This window comes from Coenobita brevimanus, chromosome 89 (genome assembly GCF_032717465.1).
Source record: "Coenobita brevimanus isolate Jiangsu-jjx chromosome 89, ASM3271746v2, whole genome shotgun sequence".
Classification (NCBI taxonomy): Eukaryota; Metazoa; Arthropoda; class Malacostraca; order Decapoda; family Coenobitidae; genus Coenobita; species Coenobita brevimanus.
In genome coordinates, this window is record NC_137042.1 from 28,031,116 (window position 1) to 28,043,200 (window position 12,085).

The 12,085-nt window shown below is 38.8% G+C and overlaps 2 protein-coding genes across 4 annotated transcripts in view; one reads left to right on the forward strand and one right to left on the reverse strand.

The window, feature by feature from the left end:
- The window catches only part of LOC145411424 (uncharacterized), a 532,564-nt gene extending 527,217 nt beyond the window's left edge, over nucleotides 1–5,347 (reverse strand). The window contains exons 1-4 of the mRNA XM_080281464.1: nucleotides 5,294–5,347; nucleotides 2,278–2,362; nucleotides 1,619–1,781; nucleotides 576–716 (exon numbers count right to left, since the gene is read on the reverse strand). Of these exons, the coding sequence (XP_080137590.1) occupies nucleotides 576–716; nucleotides 1,619–1,781; nucleotides 2,278–2,348 (375 nt within the window). The 5' untranslated portion in view covers nucleotides 2,349–2,362; nucleotides 5,294–5,347. The remainder of the gene's footprint in view (nucleotides 1–575; nucleotides 717–1,618; nucleotides 1,782–2,277; nucleotides 2,363–5,293) is intronic.
- A 642-nt stretch (nucleotides 5,348–5,989) lies between these two features.
- Bdbt (Bride of doubletime) lies at nucleotides 5,990–11,864 on the forward strand. Of its 3 annotated transcripts, none has more exons than XM_080281333.1 (5): nucleotides 5,990–6,104; nucleotides 8,470–8,612; nucleotides 8,925–9,067; nucleotides 9,945–10,130; nucleotides 10,628–11,864. In XM_080281333.1, exons 2-5 carry the CDS (start codon nucleotides 8,479–8,481, stop codon nucleotides 10,732–10,734), a joined length of 570 nt encoding a protein of 189 aa, XP_080137459.1. In that variant the 5' UTR covers nucleotides 5,990–6,104; nucleotides 8,470–8,478; the 3' UTR covers nucleotides 10,735–11,864. The 3 variants fall into 3 exon arrangements, with proteins under 3 accessions (XP_080137459.1, XP_080137460.1, XP_080137458.1); XM_080281334.1 differs by having other exon boundaries at nucleotides 8,460–8,612; nucleotides 9,945–10,118; nucleotides 10,628–11,863; XM_080281332.1 differs by having other exon boundaries at nucleotides 8,460–8,612; nucleotides 10,628–11,862.
- Nucleotides 11,865–12,085: the final 221 nt, after the last annotated feature.

The following is a 12,085-nucleotide window of genomic DNA, read 5'->3' on the forward strand; positions in this document are numbered from 1 at the left end:
CAAACCTCCTCCACTTTTCTCTTGTATTCTGCCTTTTTACTATTCTCCTGCAACCTTTCTAACCTCCTTGTATGGACTACCTCCCCCTGTCCTTCCCTTCTCCTCCATTTCATTTGAACCTTGACTTCCACCACCACCATGTGGTGGTCAGAAAGTCCACTCCCCCAACCTCTGCATGCTCTTGCATCCACTACACACCTTCTCATTCTATCATCCACATACACATAATCAATCACTGCCTTCCATTCATTCACTTCAACACTTTCCCTTCTCATCACTTGCTACTTGTAGCCGTGGATCATTTCGTGCCTAAAGAGGGTACTGGCTATCACTAACCCTGTCCCGGCACAAATGTCCACTAAAGCACTGCCATTCTCATCCACTTCTGCAGGCACACCCCACTCACCAACTACTCCATCCACTACTACTCCATGATGATGATGATGATTAAAATATGGAAATGAAACAACGTGAATAATGTACTGTGCTATATGATGGTGAAGATCATTCACTGTTCTTCCACAATCCAGTCACAAAATCTGAAAATACAACAAAAAACAAAATAAACACCACACCTTTGCTAATACATATGGAAAATCTCTGCGTGAGGTTTTTACACATTCTCCCTTCCTTGTGGCTAGGGCGTGAAGCTGACTGTGAGAGAGGCCAGCATGCACACGACCCTCTATGATGGCTACGGTGGCAGGCACTGCTCCCTGTAATACCACAACACAGTAAAAAAAATTGTAGTGTGTCATCATTATCATCGCCTTTTCTCCTACCATACCTAAAGATGGGATAAGGTAGGATTCAGGGAGGAGACAAAATGTAAAAACCCATCACATTCAGCACAGCTTACATTCTGAAGTAAAAGCTGACTACAGCAACATGTGGGAAAAGTACACAAAATGCTAGCATTAAAATGCAACAAATACCTGCACTATAACACAGCACAAATAACAGTGACAAATACAGATCAAGATTAAACATAAAATTATATACACAAGTAAATGGTACTCATACTGAAGCAGACTTTAAAATAACAAGACTCTGGATAAATTGGTGTAAATAACTGATATCTGGAGTTCCACTATAGTACACTACTTCTGTGCTAACATAAATTTATTATTATTGATGACCATGTAAAACATGAGGTCTTTGGAGTCAGAAGGGCAAAATAATAAACCAAAAGAGAGTCTAAGATTACTAGAGCTATAGCTTGTGACCTTTATGATTTCTCAGTAATTAACCATTTTTGTAGGTACAGTCACAAAATTAAGTTCACCTAATATTGCACAGAATCTCCTTCACAGTTATGGCATGTCTGCCAATTTCTGTTCTGATGCATCATAACACAGAATCATCACTGGGCAGATATATATATATCATGCCTCTTTCAACTCTGAAATAATAGTCACCACAGAAAAGTGGGTAGAAATGATAAATACTGTGTCCCTGACTGTAACTGATTTTTTAAATGTGGAAAATTAAGTCCACAAAATACTGTATGCAGTGCATCATCATGCCAAACAACATGAAACCCAGAAGTTGGTGGTTGGCCATTTCATTCTTTTGACTCAGAAGGCCTCATATGTAAGAACCCCTAATATGTAAAAACCTCTTTCCTGATGATGTCCTCCACGGCTGAGGCAGTGTTAAGGTTGTGAGGGTAGCTCATGCCATGTGTTATGATGGTTGATTCTAACGCCACAACAGGACGCTGAGATGCCAGGGCCTCACGCACTTCCTCACTCACCACCACACCTGAATAACACCATCGACTGTGGAAAAAGCATTCTATAATCACTTCACTTCTCCCACACACCTTAATTTCAAAACACAGGCAATCCTTCAACATAATCTTAACAAAAATTATCGAATGGTATCCAGTTTCCTGCAATCACTACGTACACTTCAAGTTGAGCTTGGGATCACAACAACAACTTTATTACTGAACCTGAACTGGACACAAGCACAAAGCATTAAAGTGTCTGATGCTTGCTGCCACCAAGTGATTTCACTCACCAAATGTGAAACTTAGCAAATAGATTACTGCAATTTGTTTGAAATCAATCCAGTACCTGACATTTCTCCTAAGCTGAGTAAGATCAAGTGGTAATTTCAAGAGAAAACTGTAAAATGACATCACTGTAGTGAAGAGGTTAACTGCTTTAGATGTTATAAAAAGATAACTGCAGAGATGTGGGACAAATACAAAACATAGTGTAATACTGTACTAGACAACAGAGTACTCTGGAGGAGTGAAATTGAACTAACCTCTGCCACTGTGTAAAGGATGAGCCTTTATACAGAAAGTTTCGGGCAGCATGACTCAACTGTGGCAACATTGCTTGTACTGCTTCTGTAAAAAAAAAAAAAAAAAAGAGAGAGAGAGAGAGAGAGAGAGAGAGAGTGAGAAAAGCAATAGCTACATCATTACACAGAATACAACAACTTACAGATGTCTGCAGTATATTATTTACTATGGTGCAATACTTCTTTTTTTTTAATCTGACTGATTTGAAATATTTATTGACGTAAAAGGTATACAGAGCATTTATACAAAAAAAAAAGAAGAAGGTGGTGAGTCATGCCACACACCTTCTTCAGCCAATACAGTTACCTGTACATACATTTAGTGGTTATACATTCATGGGCACAGCCACACGCCCTTTAATAAGTTACACTATATGTTAATAACTATAGAGGTATTCATAAGAGGTCCAGATTTATTGGAGCTAAAAGTAGGCCTTTGTCACGTGTGTATGTATGGTATAACGGTATATACATATATCTATCTATCTATCTATTGCCAGACGCCTCAATCCCGTTTGGGGTGGCCACAAACAAATCGCCTCCAAGTCACCCTGTCCCCCGCCATTTCACTGCCCTGCTCCCAACTCACACCCCCCTCTCTCATATACCTCTCCACCCCATCCCTCCATCTCATCCTCGGCCTCCCCCTCCCTCTTCCCCCCTCCACCTCACTCACATACACTCTCTTCGTCAGTCTTTCACCCTCCATCCTCTCCACATGGCCAAACCACCTCAGTGTGTTCCTCATAACGCTTTCTATCACATCCACATCCACACCACAACGCTCCTTTATATCCTCATTCGTCAGCCTGTCTCTCCACGTGACTCCACAGGCTCCTCTTAAATAACTCATTTCCACTGCTCTCACTCTTGACTTGTGTCCTTCCAACAATGTCCAAGCTTCACTTCCGTACGTTAGAGCTTCACTTCCGTACGTTAGAGTTGGTATCACAATACTGTCATGTAGTAACTTTTTCACTTCCATGCTCACTTCCCTGTTTCTTATCACTGCTTTCAGAGAACCAGCAACCTTTCTTCCCTGCTGTACCCTTTCATGCACTTCACCCTCCAAACCTCCATCCTTACTCATCACACTACCCAAGTACTTAAACGTACTCACATTTTCCAATTCCTCACCATCCAACCTCGCTGTACATTCACTAACTTCACCTCTCTCAAAGACCATCACTTTACTCTTCCCTACATTCACCTTTAGGTTCCGTTTCTTACACACTCTCTCAAACTCATCCACCAAGCCTTGCAGCTCCCCTTCGCCTTCACTCAACAACACAGTATCATCTGCAAACAACAGTACAAGGAGTTTCCAAACACTATCCTCTCTCACCAGGGCCACTCCAACATCCACTACCCTACCTTGTACCTCTTTTATTACCCCATCCATGTACAGATTGAACAACCATGGAGACATGACACATCCCTGTTTCAAACCAACTTTCAGAGAAAAATTCACTTAGTTCACCATCCACACGCACTGCAGCCTTCACACCATCGTACATACTCTTCACAGCATTCAACAACTTCCCATCTATACATATATACAGTATATATATATATACATACTGTACATACATGTATAGTCTCTCTCTCTCTCTCTCTCTCTCTCTCTATACTGTATATACATACATACATACATGTATAGGCTATATATATATATATATATATATATATATATATATATATATATATATATATATATATATATATAAATATATATATATATATATATATATATATATATATATATATATATATATATATATATACACACACACACACACACACACTCAAACTTTAATTTAAGGGACTAAATGGGGAATCAACTTGTCCCTTACTTGAAAATGTCCTTTGTTTTGCCACATATAAAGACAATCTTATTATGAAATGCAATGATTGTTTCACTTACCTTACTTCTTTATATGACTGTGAGTATTATTTTATGGGTACTGTATAAAGAAACATATTAATGTGTATAACCTAGACATTACATACCATTTTTAAATGGTCCTGTCAGTTTGTCAGGTAGAATATGGAGTCCCTTAAATCCGAAATCCCTTAAATGGAGGTCCTTTAATTCAAGGTTTCAGTGTGTGTGTATGTATATATATATATATATATATATAATCATGACTTATGCAAGTGACAGCAACTGTTACTGCGCTGCACCTCACTCTGAGGCTGCTAATCGAACACTAACATCTGAAGTGAACTCCGAACATACCATAAGGTAAGCTGAATGGGTCAACCAAAGTTATCAGTTGGTATTACAGATTTTATATTAACAATTCGATATTTCATTTTGTTTGGATTATGCATAATTCTAAATTCATCATAATTTCATAAAAGCAGGTCATGTTACAGTATATCTAAAAGAGAGATGTTTAATTTGCTCAAAATGAGGGGCACTGTAGTCACAATTAAAAAAGTGGGACAGACTTCATCAAAGCAGGACTCATATCACCCTACGTATTCATAAGGTGTAATACATACTGGAGTGAGAAGAAGTATCAGAGAAGTACAAGAATACAGCATAGCATTATAGCATCTACCCTAGCCGAAGGTGATGACATAGCCAAGATGTATAACTCTAATGAACTGTACTTCATACTTTCACAGAAGTGTACAGCACTCTAACTCAGCATGATGTACTGTAGCACTATGAGAAAATATATACTGTACTGTAAAAAAAAAAAATATATTCATTTTACAGATTGGATGATGGAGAATTTTGATGTTCATTTAGCTTCTTGCAGACTAGGAAATGCAAATATACAGTATTAAGAAATGATTATTAACACTATCTTTTTTATTTCTTTGTTCAAGCTCAAAATCCTCACTGATAGCCTCTTAATATGCACAAAAACGTCATTCACAGTGACCAGTCTTGAACAGCATAAGAGCCACCAAGCAATACTGAGCTTTTGAATGACAACTGGGTCAACAGTAACCAGACAGTAACTTTACCTGCGAGCCAAAATTAGAATTAGCAGTGGCCACAATCGTTAACTTCTTTGTAAGATGTATCCCTCTTTTCATTACCCCTCCACAACTGATGACTCTTCTTCTTCGTCCTTGTGCGTTGCGATAGAGTCGCCTCTTTCAGATAATATAAAACCTTAAGTTCGGCGATTTTATTGAGCTTTTGAGACAGCTCTTGTAATGGAAGGCTTCAGTTCGAAGAATCTCCAAAACAGAATAAAATCGTTTAGAGAAGAGAAGATATCTACAGTTCTAGGGGGAAGGTAAGTTGGGTAGCCAATTTCTTTTCTTTTCATTTCTTCTTCTTTTTTTTTTTTTTTAATCATAGTGGGAAAATGCGATATCTGACACCATTTAAATAAACTACTCACATCTCATCTACATGAATCCAGATAGTGAAAAATAATGACAGTTCACTGGTGGAGATTGTGTAATGTAAAGGTTTGTTATTGTTAGGAGTGTCAGACCATACGCGAACTTGGAAATTTTTATATTAATTCCTTCGCAACAAGTGCGTTGTCAGTGATTGTTCTTGCAGTGACCGAACTATTTTATTCAGGGTAGGAGGGCCTTTTCAAACCAGAGGGATTGCAGTCAGGCTTCTTTAACCCCTCAACACCTAAGGTTCTGGTTTATCTGTAGGCCAAAGTCGCCTTGATTGAAAAAACAAAACAAAAAAATGACGACCCTTTATGAGCTGTCCTGTTGTTAGAATGGTGCAGGAGGGAGGCTGAATTGACACGAAAGAATAGCAAAAGTGAAGGAAAGGTGTAGTGGAGCAAGACAAGCAGGTGAGGCTGCCTAACCTCAGGGTGGGAAGACAAGTATAATGATAATAAGTACCGGGTAGCAAATAATTATTTGAACTGGATTATCCAGTGTTGCTGGTACAGTTGTGTCAAAATATCAGTTTTTCCATATAACTGGTACCGTTTGGGGGGGACTGTGGCAAGTCAGCTTCATACCTGGACAGGAACTTTTGAGTTTTCCAATAAATTATGGTGTTATTTTAGTTTTGGACATCAGGGGAGTATTAAATATTAATCCTCCCCAATCTTTAGAGCTCCTTATCTGGAGTATTTTGAAGTGTTGAACACACAGTGGGACATAATAGCCTCGTAAATGATTTTACAATTTTTTTTACATTTCAGAACTTAGTCTGTGTCAAGATCTTTTACATGCCATGAGAGAGCTCCTGTGTGTTCATATGTTTGTTCCTAGTTGCCAGTAGGCATGTGCTAGTGACTGACGTGTGCAATAGCCAACCGCGTTTTTTGGGGGGAGGGGGGAACAGGGGAGCAACTGATTCGTGCTTTTGTTTATAGCTGGCAGTCACTTCATGCCTGATTGTGAATTTCGGTATCAGGATTGCATCCCTGGGCTCCATCTGTAAATGTTGATTACTTCTCAGTAACTGCAAAATTGCATGGGGTTTTGGCAAATGAATCTGAAGCTACAGTATTAAGTTTTTAAGACGTCATGGTGTTCTGGCAGCTCAGGTGATCTGTAAAAACTTTAAAAATCCTTGTTGCTTCAGAGATTATAAACTTACCTGCTTTCGTGGCCATAGCACCTCCATTCCAAAAATGAAAAAGAAAAGTCCAATTGCCAAGTGTCTGATTTTAAGGGGATTCTCCTTGACAGGGGTAGGTTAGGTTAGGTTAGATTCAGTTGGGTTAGGTTAGGGATTTAGGCTAGAGATGCAAACTATGTTTTTCTGATGGTTTTGTTTGTTGTGTTTTGAACAATTTGGACCATCACTTCTATTGCAAATTACTAGTTTTTGTGATTTTACCCAAGTAAAACTCCTAGGTGGGGATGGGAGGAAATCACAAAAACTAGTGATTTGCAATAGAAATGGTCACAATCATCCAAACCACGTAAAACCAAAAACACCGGGAAAACATTGCATGTCAAAATCCAGAGATGTCCAAAACTAAAAATTTACATAAATTATTGTGGGCTTTAGTGGTAGGTGGTGGCGACCATCATCCACTCACTTGATGTAGTGCTGCCTACTTCTTCCTTAGCCTTTATCATTCTTTTTCTGTGCCTGCCCTCCACTCTTCCTATTTCTCCCATCTTTCCTGTCACTTCTTATTGCTTTTCTTTCCATTACAGGTGGCTTTACATTGAGTGACAAGCCAAATGGTTTCCTGTAAGCCAAGAAACCATTTACAACGCTGGGTGGTAACCATATAACCAAACCATACGTGCTCCCTGCGTGTCAACAAGTGGGTGGGTGGAGGGTTAGTGCCCCTCCCTGTAAAACAAATAACTCAGAGTCAAATGGCCACCCCTTACGGGATTATGGCGTCTGGCAATAGATAGAGAGATTGTGGGCTTGATGGGAGAAAATACATGTCTGTAAACAGATTATACATTTTCTCCCAGTATTGCTTTTTTTCCCTGTAAATTTATAGTTAGTGCTCTTATCTTATGAGGCTTCCAGATGTGCAAAGTAATTTTTACTAAAAATGCTTGACTTTCATCTCCCCATATACTGTAAGATATATCAAGAAGGGGACTATGTGTTCGTTTTGCAGGTGCCGGATACCATTGTTCCGCATACTGGAATAGGGCAACCTGTATTTGCTATTTATGTTCCAATATCTTTAGTTTACGTTAGTGCAGATTTTAAAAAATCTCTGTTGACCAGTAATAAGTTCCAAAGGAAAGTAAGAGAGAGAGAGGGAGGAGGGTTAAAATAAACTGGAGGACATACTGTAACAGTATATTACCCCTATAAAATATATACCAATATATATGTATTATACAGTATATATATATATATATATATATATATTTATAATATATATATATATATATATATATATATATATATGTCTATCTGTCTATCTATTGCCAGACGCCATAATCCCATAAGGGGTGGCCATCAACTCTTGAGTTACCCGGTATTTGTTTTACAGGGAGGGGCACTAACCATCCACAAACTCACTTGTTGACACGTAGGGTGCACGTATGGTTTGGTTATAAGGTTACCACCCAGCATTGTAAATGGTTGCTTGGCTTACAGGAAACCATTTGGCTTGTCACTCAATATAAAGCCACCTGTAACGGAAAGAAAAGCAATAAGAAGTGATGTATATATATATATATAAACTGACCTCTGATATACTTATCAGTATCTTTCAGGGAAGGACAATGGCTGGGCATGTAGGTGAAGCTGGGGACACAGTGATCCGGGGGAAGCTGGAGAAGGCACAGGAGCTGAAAGCCAAAGGCAATGATCACTTCAAGCAGCAACAAATCAAAAAAGCCATACAGAGCTATCACAGGTAAGGGTATGTTAGTACAGTAGTCAGTGGTCACTTAAATTTTATAATGTGTACAGAAAAACAGTATGAGTGCTTAAGTCAAGCAGCTGTAAATATAATTCTTGTTCAAGACTAATGGTTAAATAAAAATAAACTAAATAACTTCCAGTTTCATAGTATGCTTGTAATGACTCATGAGAAAAAAAAAAAAAAAATGGTAGTTAAGTGGTTCCAATTGATTCTTCTGGAGAATCAGGCATCTAAATCAGAAGACATCATGTATTACATTATGGTATAATCAGGTCAGTAATAACCTAGGAACTGTGTTTTCAGTGCACTGATGTATGTGAAGGGAATCGATCAGGATTTGAACCCCAACCAGCTGTTGAACCGAGGTCAGGAGACACCTACACTGTCCCCAGAAGTGAGGGCAGAGGTCACGGATATCTCAGCAACGCTCCATAACAACCTTGCAGGTCCTTTTTGCCCCCCCCCCCTTTTTTTTTTTTTTTTTAATGGCATGATTCTTGCATATCTCCATTTCTTGTTAGTGTCTGTCTGTTTGTAGCCAGACACCATAATCCCATAAGAGATGGTTGTTTGTAATTGAGCTATGTGTTTTACAGGGAGGGGCACTAACCGTCTGCCAACCCACTTGCTGACATACTGGGAACGTGTATGCGTTGGTTATATGGTTATCACCCACCATTGTAAATGGTTTCCTGGCTTACGGGAAACCATTTGGCTTTTCATTCAATGTAAAGCCACCTGCAAAGGAAAGAAGAGTAATAAAAAGTGACAGGAAAGATGGGAGAAATAGGAAGAGAGTGGGCAAGCACAGAAAAAGTGATAAAGGTAAAGGAAGAAGTAGACAGCACTACATCAGGTGAATGAATGATGGTTGCTACCACCTACTGCCTAGTCAACACAGTACAGGTTAAATTATCCACTCTAGAAATCGGCTTAAATTGGAGGAGTTAACCAAGGCATTTTAGTTCCAGTTCATCAACAGTTCGACTGTATCATTTCATTGCCTCAAAAAAAGTCAGTCACATTACCATAAAAGATGCAACAAGCTAGTACAATAATATTAATTTTAGATGTTTTCTACTTTCTTGATTGGTCTCTTGGTACTGTATAGTGGTTTATATTCTATATTGGCTTTCATTGGTCTAGGCTGTTTCATCAAAGCTGAGGTTTTTGAGGTTGTCAGGGATGTAGTGGCGTAGCAACAGCTAGTAAAATTCTGCCTACTAGAACTGGGTAATGTAATTTAAATTCAGTTAACTCCAGTTTAAAATGATGGAAAACTGGGCTAGACTTATGATTTACCATGTTTCAATAATCTTACAGCATGTCTGTTGAAACAAGAGCCAGTGCGGTATGAGCGAGTGGTGTCGTGTTGCCAGCGAGTGACTGAACTGCAGCCTCGTAATGTCAAGGGCTGGTACCGCCTGGGTCTAGCTCACTACCACCTGCGTGACTTTGATCGAGCCAAAGATGCCCTCACTCAGGCCAGCAAAGAAGGTGGAGGACAGGGTCAGTCATTATTTATACACTGGCCTCTCCTAGCCCAGCTTAATATTGCTTAGCCTAACCAACTTCAACCAAGGCAAGCCAAACTCAATTCAGGTCAACATAGCCAAGCCTGACCTAACCCATCTAGCCCCAACCAAACCTAAATTTACTTAATCTAAATCTAACCTAATAAAAATATAAACCAATCTACCATACTGGTATCTGTAAACTAATAATACAACTGAAGGACAGAGTCTCCGGCAGCACATAGCCCAATCTAACTTCTGTAGGATACATATTGAAAGTCCTATGCAATGCCAGAAGACTAAATTAAGCTTATGAAAGACCACTCTATTTACAACAGACAGTTTTCAGATATCTGAAAGCTATGTCTCCTCAACAGAAAAAATGTACTTCCTTGCATCTGTCTGCCTTATGCAGTTTCCAGCTGTCATTTTGACACTGCATGTACATATTACATAGTGTTTCATTAATTTCCTCCCCTCCTTTCTTCACAGATATGGCTGTGAGGAAGCTGATGGTGGCAGTTGACCAGGAGTTGAAGAAAGAAAAAAAGAAATTTAGTGATATGTTCAAGAACAGCTTACTAGCCAAGGAGACATGATACTAGTAGGATACTTCCCACAGTAGTGATTTTGTTTAATTTCAACATATAGTCTTCAGACTGACTGCAAGTACAGTAATCTTGCATATACTGTATTCACATTAATATAATTTGTGGATAAGCAGATCTTGTCTGTCTATTTTTGCAGCCTTTCAGTGTAAAGTTTGGATAATTCAGTGGTTCTTGGTTGGGCCTGAATTAGACAGGTGCTGGTTCTTGTATATATGGATGATTATAAACAGTGATGTGCTGATGCTCTTGAGAAGACAGTTTTAGGAGAGGAGAACCAGAGTAATGATGAACTGCAACATCTATGTTTTAGTAGATTCCAAAAGCATGTGCAGATCGTTTGGTTTGTGAAGTGAAGCCAGAATTCTGGGAGTTTGAATGGTGTGAATGATCATGTGGCTTATTTAACTGGACATATTGTTGATAGCTCTTATACTTTTGTACTTTCTCATTCCTTGGTTCTGGATCTTGTGTTACTCCATCATCAGGAGGGAAAAAGGGTCAGGATGATGATAATTCAGCAGTTTCATGTTAAATAACATTATTTCTCATGTCCAAGTTCCTCGTTTGAGTATTAGGAGCATTTTATGATGTCAAAACATGTATCAGTGAGCAGGGTGATCAGTTGAACATAACAGGGCATACATACTGTACTCTTCTCACTCTGGTGTAAAGGATACACTGTGGTGCTTGTAATATGAATGGAAAAACAAACTTATGCAGCTTTGATATTTATAAGCTAAATATTCTTGAGCCCATTTGCTGAAGCTCACAAATGTAGTATAAACTAAACCTTAATTTTAAAATTAATTGTTGCATAAAAATTACACATTTTCTTTGGTAGTACTGTTGTATTTGCCCTAAGACACAGCAACATTTTCCTTACCTAATTGAAGACATTTGGAATAAATAAAATGGTGTGAATAAATGGGAATATGTTAGTTTCTACTTGTTCATTTCCTTCCAAGACTAGTAACAAATATAAAATGTACAGTTGACCCTCCACATAAGTGACTTACGTGTTAACAAAGCTCCCTGCATGTGTGGAAACTTCGTAAGTGGGCCCCTTCAACCCATTATAATAAAGCTAGTGTATTAACTAAATCTCTAGCTTGACTGCCACTTTCCTGCTAGAACCCGTGTATGTGAACTTCCAATAATCCGGCATCCAATGGTGAGGAATTTTGAGCCCAGGGTCATTTTCAGTTGGGGTAAAAAATTGAGAAAAATCGAATAATACTGAAAAACAGCCGAAAGCGGTGTGCCAAACTATCCAATTCCGCACCCATGCTGACATTCAGGAGGTCCCGGATGTTCACTCAGTCAGTTGTCCATGGTGTAC